General features: G+C 52.7%; 1 protein-coding gene across 14 annotated transcripts in view; it reads right to left on the bottom strand.

The window, feature by feature from the left end:
• RANBP3 (RAN binding protein 3) overlaps positions 1-18807 on the bottom strand; it is a 55394-nt gene that overhangs the window by 23654 nt on the left and 12933 nt on the right. For 2 of the 14 annotated variants that reach the window (XM_049639708.1, XM_049639709.1), the window contains exons 2-3: positions 11363-11418; positions 5472-5660 (exon numbers count right to left, since the gene is read on the bottom strand). In XM_049639708.1, the coding sequence (XP_049495665.1) occupies positions 5472-5660; positions 11363-11418 (245 nt within the window). Of the gene's footprint in view, positions 1-4800; positions 5452-5471; positions 5661-11362; positions 14709-18807 lie in introns of those variants that run through there. The other 12 variants (XM_049639712.1, XM_049639711.1, XM_049639707.1 and 9 more) reach the window with 10 other exon arrangements.

Raw genomic sequence — 18807 nt, forward strand, 5'->3', positions numbered from 1 at the left:
GGGACACATATCTCAGGTGCTCTGAGGGCCTCAGAGAAGCTGCTAAGGCCTGTGTCCCTGCATTCCATGCAGAAGAGTGGCCCCTAGCCTGGTCAGCAGTCCAGAGAGCTTGTCACGCCCCAGCTTCCTGTTTCCTCAGCTGCCGAAAAGGGTGTTCCTCCACCAGCTCAATGCCAAGAGGCCTCTGCACCTAACTTCCCTCTGCCCTGCAAACTATCTTGTCTCATTTCCCCATGTGCGGATTTCCAGAAATCCACACATTTCCGATTTTCTTCCACTGTGCTTGCAAACGACTGTGTGATTTCAGTCATCTCCAGCTTACTGACACTTGTTTTGTGGCCCCGCAAGCAGTCTGTCTGGAGAGTGTCCCGGTTACTCTGCAGCACAGCGCCGTCTGGAATGTTCTCTGGGGCAGGTGGCCTGCCAGGCCAGCGGGGTTGAGTGCTGTCCGAGCCCTCCTGGAGCCCTGCAGACTACTCCACTGGGGTGCTGGGCTCTCCGACACTACGACTGTATCTGAATTCTCCCTTCAGTTCTGTCAATTTTTGCTTCACGTGTTTTGGGGTTCTTAACTGACACCGAACTTTCTTACCTATGCCAACAACACCCCAGGTGTCTCAGGAATCGGGAGTCTCCTTAAGAATGTGATGGGTGCCAGGAACCCCCCCAGAAGTGTGCCCAGACCAAGAGCTGAGGCCTCCGGGGCCCCGTCTGTCCATGCCCTACGACCCCTCCTTGCTGTCACGCTTCAGACTCCCAGTCTCCTTCCTGTTTTCTCAATCTGCCAACACTGTTCCCGCCTCAGGGTTCCTTCTGTGTGTGCTGCCCCCAAGGCCTGGGACGAGTTTCCTGCAGCTCCGCTCAGCATGGCCTCCTCCAGGGGGAACCCTCCTCCGGGGGAAGCCGAGCTCGCTCACTATCCCGCCACACAGCGAGCGGAAGCTGCTCCTCTCCACCCCACCCACAGCCTCTCGCGCCTCTGCCGTTTGTGTACCAGCTGGAAAGGATCTAACGTGTCCGTCTGGCTGTTCTGCCCACAGCTCAGCACAGAACACCCGGGACGCTGTGCACAAAAGATGCTCGGCATGCACTCGTTGCATAAATGGAGCCCGAGTTGGTCGCAGCCCCTTCGGTGACCTGGAGAAGAGAGGGTGCCTGGCCAGACAAGATTCAGATACGTCTAGTCCCTTATAAGCCCCAGGAGACCCTCAAACCCACACCTCAAATCTCTTCTAAGAGGCATGTGACTGGTGTCTTGGTCCTGGAAAAGCTGAGAGGCCAAGGCCAGGGGAGGACAACACAGGAGACTCCCCCACCAGGAAGAACCTTCCAGAAGCTGCTGGAACCTCCTGTGGGGTCTGAACTAGCCAACTCAGAAGCAGTAAGGAAACTGATGCCAGCAACTCTCCTCAATAGGAACTAGCACAAAGAAACAAGACAATGCACAAGGAAGTAATTTCTGCTTGCCTTTGGATATGCCAACTCTTCCAGAAACCCTCAACTCTTCCAGCTGCCCACGTGAGCCTGAGGTCTGCCCCCACCCCCCAACTGCACTGAAGGTCTCAGCTTGCTGTCTGGCTGTCTCGTGCTGTCTTCTCCCCAAATGGAAAGGCCTGGAGCAAAGCAACTCCCTCTGAAGCCAACCCCGGCCCCAAACAAGGCCAACGCAGTCTCCACGCACACTTTTTGCCAACACAGCAGCCTGGTAGTCAGGGGCCACCCCTCACCCCAACCAAGGGAGAGGCCGATTGGGGTCAGCTGAGAACAATGCCCAGGGCACAAAGAGCTACGGCTCCTCGGACCCCGGAAGTGTGCATCCAAAGCTCAGGAGCCACAGCCATGGGGACTCGAAGAACAGGCTTCCAGGATTCCTCTGTGGGGAGGAGCCAGGGCAGAAGCAGGTGTGAAGGCCCCATTTCCTCCTCTGCCTCTTCCCACACTAGAATCCACCTCTTTGAGGGTCAGGGTTTTGGGAGGATACCTAGAGGACACTGGCGTCAGCACCCATCTGGGACACCGTGACGAACATATCCCAAATCAACACTTACATAAGGAGGCAGGAAAGAAAGAAGCCCAAAGAGAATCCTTCAATTCGCTTCGGGCTTACAGAAGATGAAAAGCCCCCACAGTGGCGGCTGCTGTGGACGGGTCGAAAGAATCACAGGGGCGGCAGCCCTCTCCCCTCAGAGCCACGGGAACCTCGGGGGGAGCCGCTCGTTCTGTGAGGTGTGCGTGTCCCTCTCGCCAAGGACAAAATAGACGGTAACGTCTAACTCGGAACAGGACCCTGGACTGCAGACGTGGGAAGCTTCAGTTCTTTGTGAAGGATGAAACGGTGAAAATTTATGACCATTGTGCTTATCCAGGATCCCCCCACCCCCACCCCATGCCCTGAGAAACCATGGCTCTCATGAGGCTGCTTGGTATGGCCTCAAGAAGGACAAAGGTGCTAGGCCGATCCAAGGGGAAGGAATGGAGCTGGCCACTGCGTCTCCAAAGCTGACACACAGGGAGAGTAAGCAGGAGTGAACAGCACTGCCTTCCCGACTTCCCAGAAAAGACCAGAAAACGAGACCATGCCAGACACCATTTGGCTTGCCTGGGCCTCAGCGACTCCAGTAGGGACTGATCCGTTAGAAAGCTTGCCTGGCTGGGGCTACAGGGAAATGGACGCCTGGGATGAAGAATCAATCAAGGGAGGGGACTCCGGACATGTCCTTGTCTTCAAAGGCACTATGGGCTGATTCAATGCTGTTTATTCTGCAACTGGGTGACCAGCTCAGAACTTCTTACTAAAAAGGTAGATACTGAAGAAAAAAAAATCATGGCCTCCGAAGGTCTGAATGTCGGGCGGGGGGTGTGAAATGAGGGTCCAAATCCCATGCAGAACCTAGAAGAGGAGGGAAGCTGTCCAGCCAGGGGTCTGGTTCCAGGACCTAAGCTTCCTGGTGGGTCTAATAAACACACTTCGGGCTCAGCAGGGCCTTGGCTCTGAGCACCAGTCCAGGAGACTCAAGCCAGACTCAGAGTAAGCACAAAGAGCTGCCTGCTTTCTCCGGATCAGAGAACTTAATTTGGATGTGGTCTGGTCTTCTCCAAGCTGTCTTCTGAGAGCCAGGAAGTCTGATATATAGAGGCTTGTTCCCGGTACTGAGTCTTAGATGGCCAGAGTCCGGGGAGACTGAAAGATGAGCGGGCCCTCTCTAAGCAACAATTCAGCGAGCCGCTATTTATCATAAAGAACTTTCAGCTTTACGTTTCCTCAAGGGATCATGCAATAAAGAACAGACTAAACGTGATGGACGAGATTGGCTGGGTCAGGGTGGGCGGTTTCCTGAATTCCAGTGTGGTACAGGGCAAGATCCAAATCTGTTCGGATGTGAGAGCAACTAGTCCTAGCTAACCAAAGGAACATCTCAACCTGAGAAGAAACTGGGATCAGGTTCCATCTGCTTTAATTTATGCCCTAAGCGACCTAGAAAAAGTTTACTCTGCTTTGAACATGCCCGATCACTAGAGAAAGCCAGTTAATGGCAGCCACTGGCAACAAGCCAGTTTTCTCTGCTGAGAACCCAAAGGAGTAAGTCCTGGTTGGCTCAGAGCTATCACCAAATGATGTGAAGGTGGCACTGACGGGCTTCTGATGGGACCAGGGACTCCCACAGCTACAAATGCTAAAACCAAACAGCACATGTGTGTGTCATGTGCACGGCCATTGCTGCTATGCTGGTATGTTCATCGACTGCTCCCCCGGGTCCTGACTTCCTCCCCCGGTGACCCACAACCCGGCTTGAGGTTTCCCACTGTTAACACTTGACCTTGCATGGCCAGGCTGGGGATGGTTTGAATTTTGGGGGATTAGAGCCTCTGACCCAAAGTCCACAAGAATTGAGAAGTCCAGTCCCATCGGCCAGGCTACAGAAATCCCCATCTGGCCCGGCCGCAGGCAGAAGGTGAGACCCCCACCCCCCACCCCGGTCTTACCAGATGGGCATTAGATAAGGCCCACACCAGCCTGTGTGCCTCTGGAGGAACAGCTGCTGCGACTCCACCTCTGTGACCTACCCATTTGCTACTCTCAATCGAAAACCCTCAGCCTCTCGAGTGACAGGCGGCTCTGTGAGCTGTTGTGCTGTTCAAACCAGACAGCAGCAAAGGGCCCCAGAGCCTCTTGGGCAGATCCACACGGAGGTCGTCTGTTCTCAGGGAACCGAGGACACGATTTCCTGTGCCTGCGGAGGCTGAAGGCACAATAACTCACAATACCTGCTCAGCAGAAGGTCCCAGGAGCTGCTGGGCCCCCAACCGAAAAAGTGATCATCTCCTAATTCTTGCTCTGTCAGTTCTGTGCTTGCCTGTGAACCCCTGGAACACTTTGGTGTGGGTGCCTCCCGGCCAGAATCTTTACTGGGCCCAAACCCACTTGTACACCATGAGGGACTGCCCCTGTCACTGCTGCCCGACACACGGTAAAGGCCGTTTATTCTTCTTCCACTACACACTGACTCCTCCAAAATGTTCCAAGTGGCCTCCAACCTCACCTCTGCTGAACATCACTTCTTCCTGTGTGTCCCAGGGTTTGGTGGCTGTAACTGAATTTTCATCATTTCCTTAAGCACCCTGGTGATGTGACACAAGGGATCGCTGAAGGTCTGGGACTGGGACACCCTGGATGGCTACCCAGTGTTGGGTGTGCACAGCAGGGTTCCTCGTTTCCTTAAGAGTCATTTTTCCCTGCCAGAATGGGGGTCTTAGGTACCCACGTGGAGTTTTCAATCCTGAATGTAGGGTGATGTTTACCTTTCCCATTTTATCAACCTCCAAACACTCAAGACATTTCTTGTTCTCGAGAGTTCACAATCTTCTCCACCTATAATCTTCAAAAGCCTTCTCAATACAAAGATAAAGGGCTCAAGGGGTTCCCTCTGGATTCAAAAGAAGAGTCTTTTCTTCTTCCTGCTTTGATTGAAGACAAGCAGTTCACAGCCTAACCACAGTCCAAACACAACCGGTCTTGCAAAGCAGTCTGCTTTAGACACCTCCTCTTCCTCTAGATCAAGGAAGCTGGGGCTACTGGTGTTTCTAAGGCCCTGAACCTGAACGCCCAAATTCCGGGAGAGGAGAAAGAAAAATGGAAGGACGGAGAGGGGGTCAAATTTGATTTGGAAGGTTCTACCCCATTACTCAATCCCTCTTTTGACCCCTTATGTCTCTCTCAGGCAACAGGATTTGCTTCTTGCTAGGGGTGTATATAAATTCCCCCGTTTAGAAAGTCTCAATGAAAAAGGGGACTCAATCTTCCCTGACTTTCTGGCAGCAAGAATTAAAGGGTGCTGCAGAGATCATGATCATCTTTTCAGTTATGATCGGCTGCTTGCGGTCTAGGGTCTGACCTGAGGAGCCCAAAGGGAAAGGGGCCGGTCTGGGTTGGGACCCCCAGGCCGTGGAGTGCTGGGTGGAGGTGGACTTACCCCTGCCAGTTCTCGCGGGAAAGGAAGAAGCTGGGCTTCAGGAGTGCTGGCTGAAGCGCTAGCGGGGGCAGGAGGCTCTAGGGCATGCTCACCAGCTGACTCGGGGTGACCCGTGCCATGGTGGGGGGCCTCAGCCTCCCCCCGAGGCTCCTCTCCCGAATCCGACAAGTCTTTTTGCTCTGCAGAGGACTGGGAGCAAAAAAGACAATTTTCCTTCAATGTAAACAAAGGCTGCAACACAGGGCAAGGGGTGGGCGGGGATCGAAGGGCTAGAGACGTTCAGACTTCAGCAGCCCCTGCCTGGGAGGATGAGACAAGAAGCCTGGCACATGCTGTTGTGTTCTGCCCGACGAAACTGGCCCTCCAGAATGAAAGAATGGAAAATGAGTGCGGACTTGGCTGCTGTTTAACTTTGCAGGGAGCTTTGAGGTATGCAGGAGGCCTGGGACCCCATTTCCACAACCTGCAGCCTGGAGCTACTGTGCTTATGGGCTGTGAGCGAGGAACGACGCTCCTGGAGACCAAGATGGGGGCAGGGCCTCTACCGGAGGGGAACAGGGGCGGTTATGTCCATTTGTCTCTGGGGGTTGATGACCCACCTCTGCAAGGATACTGAGGAGGGAAGTTGGCCCTCAGCACCATTTCTGTCCATTAAAAAAGTGGGGGAGGGGAGGCAGGCCTGGAATAGCCTACAAAACGGAGTGTACACGGCTTACAGTGCTTCTAGCACCTTCCAATTCGTTCCGCTTAAACCTGAGATAAAGGGAGCGCTTTCTCGCCTCAGTGAGTGCAGATGCGGGGTGACCAAACCAGCTGCCAGAGACACAGAGAGCTGGCTTTCTATCAGATGGGTGGGAGTTCAGCTGGAGGAGGGAGACCCTTGGCCTAGGATTTTCCCACGTTCACCCCAAATACCTTGGCAAGGGTGTATTTAGAAAACAGCCAGGGTAAGAGAAAGCTGGTTCTGGAAATTTTTGTTCTTGAAGGTACAACACCCCTGGCTTCCTACGAGGTGGTTCCTGGGATTCTGGAGGGGCTCCCAGGGACCGGGAGCTCTGGGACGAACGGGAGCTCTTGAGGAATGGGTTACAAAGCCGGTGTCCTGCAACACATGGGCTCTGGTCCCCAAATCTCCCGCTTGGCATCGTTCACAACACGGAGTCATTTCTCTCGCCCTGTGAACTGAGTGGCCACCTTGTCCTTCCACAGACCTGGCCACTCTTCTTCTGAGTGTGAAGTGACTAAAACCTCTTTACATAGGGCTTGGGGGCTATTCCTTAAAATGCCAGTCTGTTGGATCAAAGGAACTCTACAAAGACGACTTGAGAGAACTTTTGAACATTCTGAGGAAAGCAAAAGCAACAAAATGTGAGCTCATTCATACACCGAACAAGTCAGCAAAACCGATTCTTCCTATAAAGGGGAGAAGCACAGACACGAAAGCCTTCCTTCTCAAGCTGTCCCTCAAACCCACTCAACATGCAGAGGTTGGCCCATGCACCAGTTGGGTGCTACTTTACGGCTGGAGATTAAACACCCGATAAGAGAACATTAAGTCATAAGCTCTGTGGACAATGGCCTATCTCTAATTAGAACCACTTGGGTTTTTTTTTTTGTTTGTTTGTTTTTTTTTTACCCCTGCTTTTAGAGCACGAATGTTCAAATGCTCTCATGGCATTGAACTTGAAATGACGGCTAAACTGGAGGACCAAAAAGAAACACATATGCCATTCCAGCGTTTTCTACTTGGGTCTGAGTATTTTTGTTGGACAGGAAAAGGGAGCTCTAGAGAACCAAGACAGGGCCTGTAGGTTTTCAACATATTTGTGAAACTCTGGCATCAAGATTTTGGGAGCCTTTGACATCATCCTGAAATATACGTGGCTGACAAAAACCAAAACACACACACGCGCACACAGGATAGGCTTGTTAATCAGCAGTAAGCTTTGAAACTGGGTCTAAACATACTGTGGCAGCATTCAGTGACCCCTTCCTTCCAGCCCATCAGCATCTCTGCAACTGCTTTGTCTTTCCACCAAGCAGACGTTACCCCATCGGCCAAGTGCAACTCCCACAAAGCCTTACCCCTGCAGAGTAATACACTCGGAAGACAGAGTGTCTGAAAGAAACATCAGTCGTCACAATCAATGAAACACACTCCTAAGGAGTTTCAAAAATCTCTTTACATCAAAAGGAAGAAAAAACCAAACGGGTCTCCATTCAAGGCAGTTAAGAAACAGAAATACGTGAAGGCAAGCCGTTCACGAGGAGCGCCCTCTTGAGGAAGCATGAGAGCATGGGAGGAAGGAAGGACGATTCCGGGCTGTCGGTTGGGCTCTGGGTCTGGGTCCAACTGGATTTTCGGCGTTAGGGCTGGAGTTCAAACTGTCAAGTGCTTTCTCTAACAGGGAACAATAGGGGGATCTGACAACCTGTGCTGACACTAAGAGATGCCACCACTGGCAGGCCACCGCCACCAATTTGTAGCCTGCTGTTAATGCAACTTGGACTGTGGTTAGGACTGACAGAAGACGCCACGTGGCTTTGCTACTGAACAAAACCAAAAACCCCGCCTGGGCTAACAGCTTCATTTTTTCTCTTTTTGATTTCAAATCTTTTGCCTCAATCATGGTTCAGATAATAGTTGGGCCTGTGGAGTGTTCTCCTTGGCAGGGGGAGGAGAGACACAAGTTCTTTGAAGGGCAGCCCGCTGGGTGGTTTAGAGACAGTTTACTGAAAGGGAAGTCGGTGGTCCCACATTTGACAGTGGGACTTCCTGGTCTTTGTGGGTCAAGAAAGGGCTCCAGAGATAGTCGTAAGGGACATTTTGCCGACGATTAGGACAACATAAATATGGCCTACATATTGAAGGACATTTCTAAAATAAGCATCACTTGCTTAGGAGTGACAATAGCTCTGGGGCCATGGAGAGGGCCGCCCTATTCCCAGGAGGCACCTGCAGAAGGATTTAGGGGAGAAGCATCAGGTGGGCACCACCTATGGTCGAGTGCTTCCAGCATTTAAGACAAAGATGTCCGCGCTGAGGCCAGGTGAAGCCAGGTGAAGGACATCCCGGCGTCTGCAGGCTCAGTCTTCTAACTTTTCTGAGGACTGAATATTTTCAAAATACAAAGGTGGACAGGAGAGGAGAAACCAAAACGAGAGCAGCCTGTGCGGCCCGTTCCCAGCTCTGCTTCTGCAACGTGAGAAGCAGACGGGCTGGAACCTGGGCCAGGGAGATGGGAACTGAACGAGGCTCGAACCCTCGTCTGTCAGAAGTGCCACGGCTGCTCCCTGCAGCGCCGCCTCGCTTCTGAGCCGTCATAAGCAGCAGAGAAAGAAAGGAACATTCCACCTTCACCCGGCCACTACCCACCCAACAGCTCAGACAGCTGCCCTCATGAACGGTCACAGAAGGCCCTCCTTCGCAAACACGCAGAGACTTCCCGCGTCCTGCCGGGGATCTGGTCCCGCAGGCCCGGCAGAAGTGGAGGGCTGAACTCTGAGGAACCGGAGATCGGTTATTTTTAGAAGCCCATTTAGAGTTGGCTCGGAGTGAATGTTTTGATAAGAACTACATTTGCACATTTTTAACATGATGCTGAGCAGTTTCCTAGCTACTCTTCTGATTCAGCCTCACCCCTGCTGGAGGTAATACGTGGAAGTTATAGCCTCCGAGCCACAAGGCTGCAGGCAAGAAGCACTTCGACCGTGAAAACAGTATTGAAATGGGAGTCAGAGATTTAAAAAACATTCTAAATTTGGCCGAACAAATGCTACATTTTAGTGTTTCTTCCTGCTGGTTGTCCAAGTCTTCGGGTTGAAAGTATTAATTCCTAAATTTAAATCTGGGGTCGGCCAATTTTTTCTGTAAAGGGTCAGCTACTAAGTATTTTGGACTTTGTGGGCCATATGTCTCTGCCCAAATTACCTCACTCTGCTGTCACAGCTGGAAAGCAGCCTCGGCTACTGGGAACAGGGTGGGCATGGCTGTGTGCCAATAAAACTTTATTTACAAAAACAGGCGGTGGTGGCAGGCCTTAGTTTGCCGACCCGTTTCAAAGTGGTTCAAAAGATCATAAAAACGTTCAAAATTCTAAAAGATCCTCGTTTTACAGAAAGCCTGAGAGAAGCAACTTTCACATCTGAAACAGAAAATGAACACATGCATTTCTAAGAGTTAGCAAAGGCGCACCAGCCCCTTCTCTGTGAGCGAACCCCCAAAAGACAAATGACAGAGATACTTGTAATTAAGCTACGTGTACTAGTCAAGGCCCAGGGGAGAGGAGACCCCAGAGGGCTGATGTGTCTTGAAAACGGCACCTGGAAAACTGAGACGAAACAGGAAGAATGTTTCCTTGGGTGCTGTCATTCTCTCTTTAGCAGAAGAACAAACAATGGGAAAGTTTAACATGAGAGCAAGACAAGCACACGAGCCCCGGCTCACAAGAAGGCACCCTGCAAGGGTATGTGTGTGTGTTCGTGGGTTTAAGACACCACTTCTCCCTCCTGCCCCCCTGCGCGCACACACGCTCTCTTCCTGGCACCGTACTTGAACAAGGTCCAGGAAAACGTGGGCCACACAGAAGCCTGGCCTCTCTTCTCAGACCGAGGGACAGGGTCTAGGAGCAGTAGCTGGGCTGTGAGGAGTCCCAAATCGCCAGACCAGCGGTCCCGCACTTCAGGGCTGGCCACGCCGCCAGAGGACCGGGCATCTAGCAGACACCTCGCCTGTGGATCACAAGTCTCCAAAAGGAGAGCTTTTGAACGGATCTGTTCTTATCAACAAGATGTAAATGGATTTGGGGCACCTGGGTGGCTCAGTCAGTTGGGCATCTGACTCCTGATTTCGGCTCAGGTCATGATCTCACAGTCTTGAGATCGAGCCCTGTGTCGTGAAACCAGCTAGGGATTCTTTGTCTGCCTCTGCCCCTCCCTCGTGTGTACTTTGCGCTCTCTCAAGAAGAAAAACAAAAAAAAAAAGAAGAAAAGAAAAGAAAGATACAAACAGATGTCAAAACACACCAAATCTAGCACTTTGGTCACTCTGAAATCTTGCAGAAGGTATTAAATTATACCTGCTGTCCTGGGGGTGAGGGGTGGGGTGGGAGGGATCAACTATTTTTTTGGCCAAGTAGAGTCCTCATATAAGCTTGGGAAGCATCACCACAGAACATCAACTACCTTGGACACAACCCCAATCTTCCACACTGATTGGTCAGGGACAGACATAAAATCAACGACTTCTAGGTAAACGGCAGCATGCGACATCAGAACGCTACCATGGCACCAATCAGGCCTTTAACAACCAGGCCTTTGACAAACCACTAGCTCATTCATTGCTAGGAGTTAGGCAAGGTATTTCCAACATCAGCGCAACCGAGACATTTGAAATCCAAGAGCAAGAAGGCAACAAAGAACAAAGATGGATGGTAAATACATAATGCAAGCCAAGTACGAGATAATTATTCTAAATGCATTTCTGCCAAGTTGGTTGGGGGCCAAAATATCTCCCTAAAATCTTTAAAGGTCCTGTCTTCCCCTTGAACCACCATTACTCGCTCTCCTTCCTTCCTCCTTCCCTCCCCCTCCCCCTTCCTTCTACCTTTTCTCTCCTACTCTTCCTAATGTACAGAAGCATTTCTAAAATGAACCATTAGCAATTAGAAAGCAGCTTCCTACCACTGTTCATAGCAAGGCTTCTGAACCCTTTTCACACACGCCCGTCTTAACCTCTCACCAGGATAACTTAAAGCCACAGGACCTTTTCCTTTCAAGCTCAGAGTGAAGGCTTAAAAGAGAAGTACCCTTGGCCTTGTGACCTGGGAGAGACCTCTGGGAGAAAACAGATCAGAGTAATCATGTGACGAGAGAACATACCGGCCCCTTACCTTTTGTCCTTTATCCTTCTGAAACACAAAGACGGGCGGAGCAATGGCAGGTTTTTCTGCAAAAAGAAAAATTGGTTGTTTTCCCCCCAACACTATATTCATACAGTAAACAAAGCTGCATTTGTTTGTAATAAGTTAAAAGCAAAAACCAAACCCGATATAAAACTAGTAACTCCAAAGAACGTCAAAATCACTTAGAAAATGGTTTCTTAAAGTAGCCACGGGGGCGTGTTGTTTGTGAACATCTGACACTTAATGTTAGGGTGTGTGCACTTTTCTGGTGCATGTTATACATCAAGAAAAAGGTTGCAAGACTCTCTTAGAACAGCCACGCCAGTGATGGACAGAGAGTGGTGGGGAGGGCGGCACGCTGCAGGGTATCCGAGGCAATGCCGTTCTGCGCCATCAACCGTGGCCTTGCAGGAATGTGGCACAGAGATGTCAGACCTTTACGTGGCATCTCCTGAATTTCAAATGCTGAAGACTAGTTTAGGTTTATCTTTTTTTTTTTTTTTTTTTTTTTTTTTTTTAAATTTATAGGCCAGCAGGGGCCGGGGGATAACCAGACTGCAACCTCTATCCACACAGCTCATGCTCTTTGGAGAGCTTACCCTGGCTGAGTCACCTGACATTCCACCTGGATCTCTAAGTGACTGCCCATCAAAATAAAAAAAAGGATTTAAGGAGTTGCGAAAATTCTGAGTCCATCTTGCATAGCTGTTGTGGAAGGAAGACACCCTTTGAAATGTTCAGACACGGGATGAGACCTATTGTTCTCAGGCAACACCATTTCTCTCTTACCCAGGGGCAGCTGAATCTACAGCCCTTTGCCACTCGTGCCTGCGTGGATGGCAGCGGGGACTGTGGGTGAGGACTACGTTCACCCGTGGGGGCAGGCCCGGATGCTGCCTGCCTCATTGCCTGGGGGTTGGGTATGGTGGCTCTGGGTGCACCCAGGGCCCTCGTCAGCATTCAAAGCCTCGAGAGCAGACAATGGATGGGAAGCGAGGGGGATCATGAATATGGGGAGCACCGCACAGCCCTGCTGTTGTGGAGCCCTCGGTCCTGGGAAGCCAGGATAACAGAAAACCTTCCCTTACATCAGCTTTACCCAGTAGGACCGCGAGGTGGGAGGGGACACAACCTCTGGTTCGAGAGCGCAGTCGCGTGGGGAGCTGGTCATAGCGGCTGGTCTAGAGAGTCAGGAGAACTTTCCTGAGAAGAAGTGGCTATGCTGAAGTCCAAAGAGAAGAGGCCAGAGGGGCTTGTAAAGTGACGGGGAGCCCCAGGGGCAGATGACCTCTGTGCTAAAGATTCGGGAAAGTGCTGTAAAAGGAGTTGGGTTCAGGTTCAAAGAACAGTGTGGGGAGGAGGCTATACAGAGACACTACTAGTCAGGAGGGAATGGCGATCACCCACGCTAAAGATGGGGAGGGGAGGAGGTGGGAGGAGGAAAAGGGACAAGACTGAGACGATCGAAAGCACACTGGCCCACTCCCATCCCCCCAAATTTTCACTCTTTGGAGAAGTAGAACAGACACTGGTCTTGACTTGGGGGCAACAGCCCACTGACGGCGGCCATTCCCTCCACTGTGCTCCACGCAGCACCTGAGTCCCTGAGTCTGATCCACCGTGACAGTCCTCACCACGCACAACCCACGACGAACACTGGGGTGGATGACGTGGATGAGACCAAAGTACAAGGGAGGCGGCTGGGGGACAGAAGGGTCGCCTACGAAGCTTCCACGATTCCCTAAGCAGCCATGTCCCTGGCACAGGGGTTGGTGCTGCTTGACAAACCCGCGTGAATGAATGATCGAATGTGCCCATGCCAGACGATAAATGCCAGCAACGGAGGGGTGGAGGGGCCCTGGGACAGCAGCAGCTTATCCACACTATTTGTACTATGGGGATCCCCAGAGATCTTCGGGCCCTGCCCTTTACCCCACAAGCCCAGCATCCAGGGCTGCAGATCCAGGCCTGGACCTCACTTATGCCTTAGACTCCCAGCCGCTGCAAGGAGCTAAGGCACACTGGAGGGGGTTGTGAGTGTGGGTCGGCCCTGCATCCCTCCAACCCCTCCCCGTTTCTTTGGGGAACCACCCCTCCCTCGTCCCTGGGTTCTAGGTCTGAGGACGTTCCCCCAGGGGACACAACATGTAATTAAGCCCAGGCCACTGACAGTGAATGAGACTTGGGTCTAGGACTTTTGTTGGAGCTGGTGAAGGGGTGCTCTGTCTCCGCTGGGACTGCAGAGCTGGTGGAAGGTAACCCTGGGGTTGTGAGCAGTGTCACGTCACCAAAAGGGACCTTGGACCGGAGTCAATCCAGTGGGAAGCAGAGCTGGAGATGGAGGAGGAAACTGAATCCTGGAGAAACTGGTGGAAGCCGTGGGTCCAGCCCAGCCCAGAGCTAACCTCGCCTCCACTGGACTTTTCGGTTAAGCCAACAAATGCTGATTTTTGCTTAAGCCGGTCTGAGCTTAGTTTCTGTCCCTTTCTCTAACAGCCTCCAGCCTGAGAGGAAAGGCGTAGCCACCGCAGACTTAACTAAACACACACACTACTCTGTACAAGAAACCTTGCACGGCCTCTCGGTGAAGCACGGATTCTCTTTCTTTCTCTCTCTCTCGGGACACATGACCACCAGATACACTAAGTATTTATGGGTTATGCTCTATCTCCCCTACTAAGACATCAACTCCATGAGATCGGAGACTGCCTCGCTCCCCTTGCTGACTCGTGGTCTGAGATCAATACTTGGCATCAACAAATACTGGATGGAGGGAGAAGTAAAGGTAAGGGGGTGCTGGGGAAAATGGATGGAAGGCCACTGAGGAAGGACTAGAACAGACAGAGAACCAACTGGATGGCAGACGAAGAGCTTTCTGGTGCTGGGAATTATGTCGGCACCCAGAAGGGGCTGCGGTGATTTGGGCAAACGAGGGAGAGTTGGGCTGCCTCTGAGTCCCTGGGACAGGACAAAGCCACAGGGCAGGTCAAGGCACGAGCAGGGAGAGGTCCCGTGTGAGAAGAACAACTCTGCACCACAACCGGGCACGCTGCTCAGCTGGGGTCGGAGGGAGGCAACAGAGGGGCCACGGGGGCCAAGCTGTGAAAGCGGCTTCCTGAAGAACCGGAACCCCGGCCGATACTCCCTCACCAGATCCTGGCCCGGGTCCTCCACCCCCTCGGCCATCACTATGGTAGTTAAGAGCCTTGTTGCTGTTTCCCCACCTCTGCTCTCACTCCCTGAAGGCCAGTGTCCGCACGGCAGCCAGAAGCCCTGGTGTGACACACACACTTAAAGCAGCACCGCCCTCCCAGACGGGGCGGAGTCCCCCCCCCCCTGCCCAGGCGGCCCCCACCTGACCACTACCCGGGCACTGCCCGGCCTGTGGTCTGTCACGCTCTGGACGTCTGCTTGGAGCACATTCTCTTCTCTTCCGTGGCCTACACTCGTTCGGGCACAGGCACCGTATCCCTTTGGAAGCTCCGAGTTTGATCTACATTCCCGCCCCCTGTGCGTGCGCCTGGGCATGCTTTCGGCCTACACCCACCACAGGTCACACTGAGGCTGCCTGTCAGGGAGGCGGAGAGACCACGGATACAGCATCCCCGGCTCATCAGCCGGTGCACACTACGAAGCAGCAGCCGATAAATGTTTGAACTGAATCCCCTCTGCACTTTTTCACACGTGTAACACCAGCTGCTATGTAATCACGCCAGTATTTATTGAGCCCTTAAGCTGTGCAAGGCTCTACAGGCACAATGGGGAACAGGAAGTCAGGAGCAGAAAACCTCAGGGTAAAACACCTGATGAAAAGGGATGGGATGGGTGTGTTCGTATTCGTGGCCTGGAGCTTGTGGGGGGTAATTTGTTTGCTGCACCCCCCCAACATCTACCCCCCCCCCCGTTGGCAGCTCTAGAAGAACGGGGGGGGGGGGGCTCTGTTGTGTTCACCGCTGTGCCTTCAGAGCCACACACGTAGTAGACGCTCACCACGAGGTTCGAGTAGACGCTCAACACGAGGCTCAACATGAAATGTCACTAGGATGGTGACAGGTGAGGTCAAGGCCCTCTGGGACCCCCACTGATGGATGGTTTGGTGATTGTGACAAACCCAACCACTACACTAACCAAAATGTGGCCACAAACTTCCGTCAGTTCTCCACCAAAAACACAAAGCACCAGAGTCACACAGATTTCATTTCCACTGGGCTCCAGGAGGGCCGACGTCCATTAAGTCTGCAAATTAGTGCTGACGTTACAAAAGGACAACTCGGATGCACCCCATTCCAAGGAGGAGCGCCCCACACTCACCACAGCATCCACAGACTTTTCTTAACTGGCTCCCATCAAACTGCCTCTGGTTATGTCACTGGACAAGCAGACTTCACTCAGCCGGCTGAAACCCAAGTTTGGGGAATGAACAGGGGACAGAGCAATGAGGCTTCTGTGACTTTTGCTTGAAGTCCCAGCCCAGCCGGTCTGTCACAAGCAAAGGGAAAAACACCACCAGAGATTTCTAGACATACCCGGGCCACCATGAAGACCGAAAATATGAAAATGTTAATCAAATGCCAACAATTCGATCCAGATTCTGTCAACCAGGTGTTCTGTTTTGTTCCTGTAAAATGCTCTCTGATGGAAGGAGTTTGGAAAGAAGGAGCTCTCCTGGGGCATTGGCTCAACACATCAGCACAGCAAGGGTTAAGAAAATCAACAGTAAAGAAACCTGCTTAACCAAATGTTCCCCAAAGGTGTATGACCAGGGAACCCCTTTCCCCATCCCCTCCCCGATGTGAGGCGTGAGAACTGTATCCTGTGGATGGCCGTGGCCAACACTGGTGTGTGAAGTGGGGTGCGATTCGGAGCCCCCGAGTGGCTCCCACTACAGTGGGCTCCACCGGCTGGGAATGTGGGAGGCGCTCTGGCCTCCGTGAAGCTCTCAATGACACTGCGTGCCAAGTCCACGGTGGCTGCTGCCACGTCCAAACCCTCCTCCACACGCTCCTGCTCGGCTCACGCAGTCCAGGCGGCACCTAGCCTGAGCCCAACCGTGATCCCAGATGCTGATCAGGCCCCGGGGCGGGAAACATCTCCCAACCTCCCAATCCCCAGCAAACAGCAGGGTCGGGGGCACTGGCCAGAAGCAGAAAGGAGTGAACCCCCGGGCCATCGGGCCCACAGGACCTGCTCTCCCTCTGGTCCTGCGCCCCGTGCCACCCTCCACCCAACTGTGAGGCACAGATGCAAAATGGGACTGCCCAGCTGTAATCCCTGAGGACGGGGGCCGTCCTGGATCTGGTCTTTGCAGTCATGGTGACAACACGGACAGGCAAGCCCAGTCACAGAAAGGCTGCAGAGTTCTTGTTTCAAACCTCTGCCAGATGTCTGGGACTTCTCCACACACACCCCCTAACCCGTCTTCAGGCCGGTGCTGCTCCCAGGGGCATTGCTGACACAGCCCTGACTGACAGGACACTCTACGCCACCCAGCAGAGCCTGGGAACCACTCCGCCTGCCGCACATCTCGCTACCTTCATAGCTTCAATCATAATATTCATTCGGCAACTCCACACACCCGAGTGCCCACTGGGCGCCAGGCCTCATGCTGGCCTCCAGGGTGTGGTGGTGACAAGGAGAGATGTGTCCCCTGCCTGCCAAGAGCTGACGCCAGACTTCAGTTGAATGCTGCAACACAGAAGCAGCACAAAAGTGACTCGAGTGCGGAGCAGGGGCATCCGACCTGGTGAGGGTGTGGAAAAGGAGTGGATCCGGGAAGGTTTCTAGAGGGATGTGCCATCCAAGCAGAAGGACAGCAGCATCTAGCCAGGTGACCAGGAACGGGGATGAGGAGGGCAGCAGAAAGCGAGGAGCACCGGGAGAACTCAAAGGTCAAGGTGGTGTCTGCTCTGTGCCTGCTAATTTACTAATGCTTGCAACACACCAGCTGACTCCCGACCCTCAAGGACAGACAGAAAACAGACCACCCCAGCCCAGGGCCACAGGAGCACAGTGCGCCCCCTGCCTTCACCGGATCCCAGGTGTGCACATCTACGTCTGCGAGGTCTAGTGTAAAAGCTCCTGGAAGGTAAGCACCAATCATTCAGGCAGTTCCTTTCTTGAAGACACAAGTTAAAGATGGCTCCAAAGAAAGAAGGTGGGGGTCCCTGACATGCAGGCTCCCTCTTGCCCCGAGGGACCACAGACCACTCTCCCTACAGGGAGCACAACTCTCTGGGTAAAAGGTTTGGGGGGGGGGTACCTCCAAGAAGGCAGGCCCTTCTCCTGGGGCAGAACTGAGCTGGGGCCCCGGCTCATAGAGAAAGTCCTCAGATGCCTTGGGTGTAGGTGAAGGAAGTCCTAAAAGCCTTACCCAAAAGTCACGTCCATAATTTGGTGTATGATATCTGTGTCAGGGAGAGGGCCCATAGAATACCTCCTCAAACAGTGGTAAAGAGGCTCAAAAGGAGAGAGTTTTAAACAAGTCCCATACTTGAGAGAATTAAAACACTGGGCTTCCTGGTACCACCCCTGTAAGTAGGCCAGGGACCAGGACTCAGGGTTTTACTTTGTCTTTTCTGTCCAGAAGCTGACTGGTGGCAAAACCCTAAAGAGAAAATGACATATGTACCTATCTCAGCGGCAGCAAGAATGCAAGAAGGAAAGGGGTGCAGCAAGAATGTTTTGCATGGAAGCCAGTGTAAGAAGGAAGAAGAACCCTTGGGGGGGCAAAGCAGGTGACGGCAACTGCCCAGATGTGAGGAAAGGAGGTGGAGTCCCTGCCACCGGCTGCAAGCGTGGGAAGGAGAGCACGGAGCTGGCCTGGACCCCAGAGGTGGCTCCGTGACAGAAGAGAATGCTTCTCCACCTGTGGGTAACGGAGGTCCTGGGATTGGGATCCCATCTTTAGACTTCTGCCAGCCTGTGTCATGTGATTCACAGCAAGGACATTCCTAGTTGGGGTTTCCCAAAACCCTGGGATGGTTTCATACGTGGGTGAGCAGTCAGAGGGGGCATATTTATGGGCTGGGCAGGCACTCCATGCTTGATATGCCTCACCTCCCTGAATCTTTGCAACCACTTCTGGAGGGAGGCCACACAAAGGGCTTTATTTTACAGAAGAGAGAATGGAGACTCAGAGGCTTGAGTGACCCAAGGTGCCGCCAGGTCTCCAACTGCATCTGAGCTACGCTGCCAGCCAGGTACCAGGGCCAAAGGGGGAAGTTACTACTTCGGTTTGCATCCTTCCATATTTTCCGCTTGGCTGGGCCTTAGAGCTTAAGATGTGGACACTCTTTTCTTCTGAGAAGCAATCACATCAGGAAGAAAGCAGCTGTCAGTTAACATTCCAGAAAAGCACAAAGGAAACCAGACGGTGTGTGATGAGTCCTGGGGTGACCACCTGCCTCAGACAAGGGTGCTGTTATTAAACAGCA

This window comes from Panthera uncia, chromosome A2 (genome assembly GCF_023721935.1).
Source record: "Panthera uncia isolate 11264 chromosome A2, Puncia_PCG_1.0, whole genome shotgun sequence".
In the NCBI taxonomy this organism is placed as follows: domain Eukaryota; kingdom Metazoa; phylum Chordata; class Mammalia; order Carnivora; family Felidae; genus Panthera; species Panthera uncia.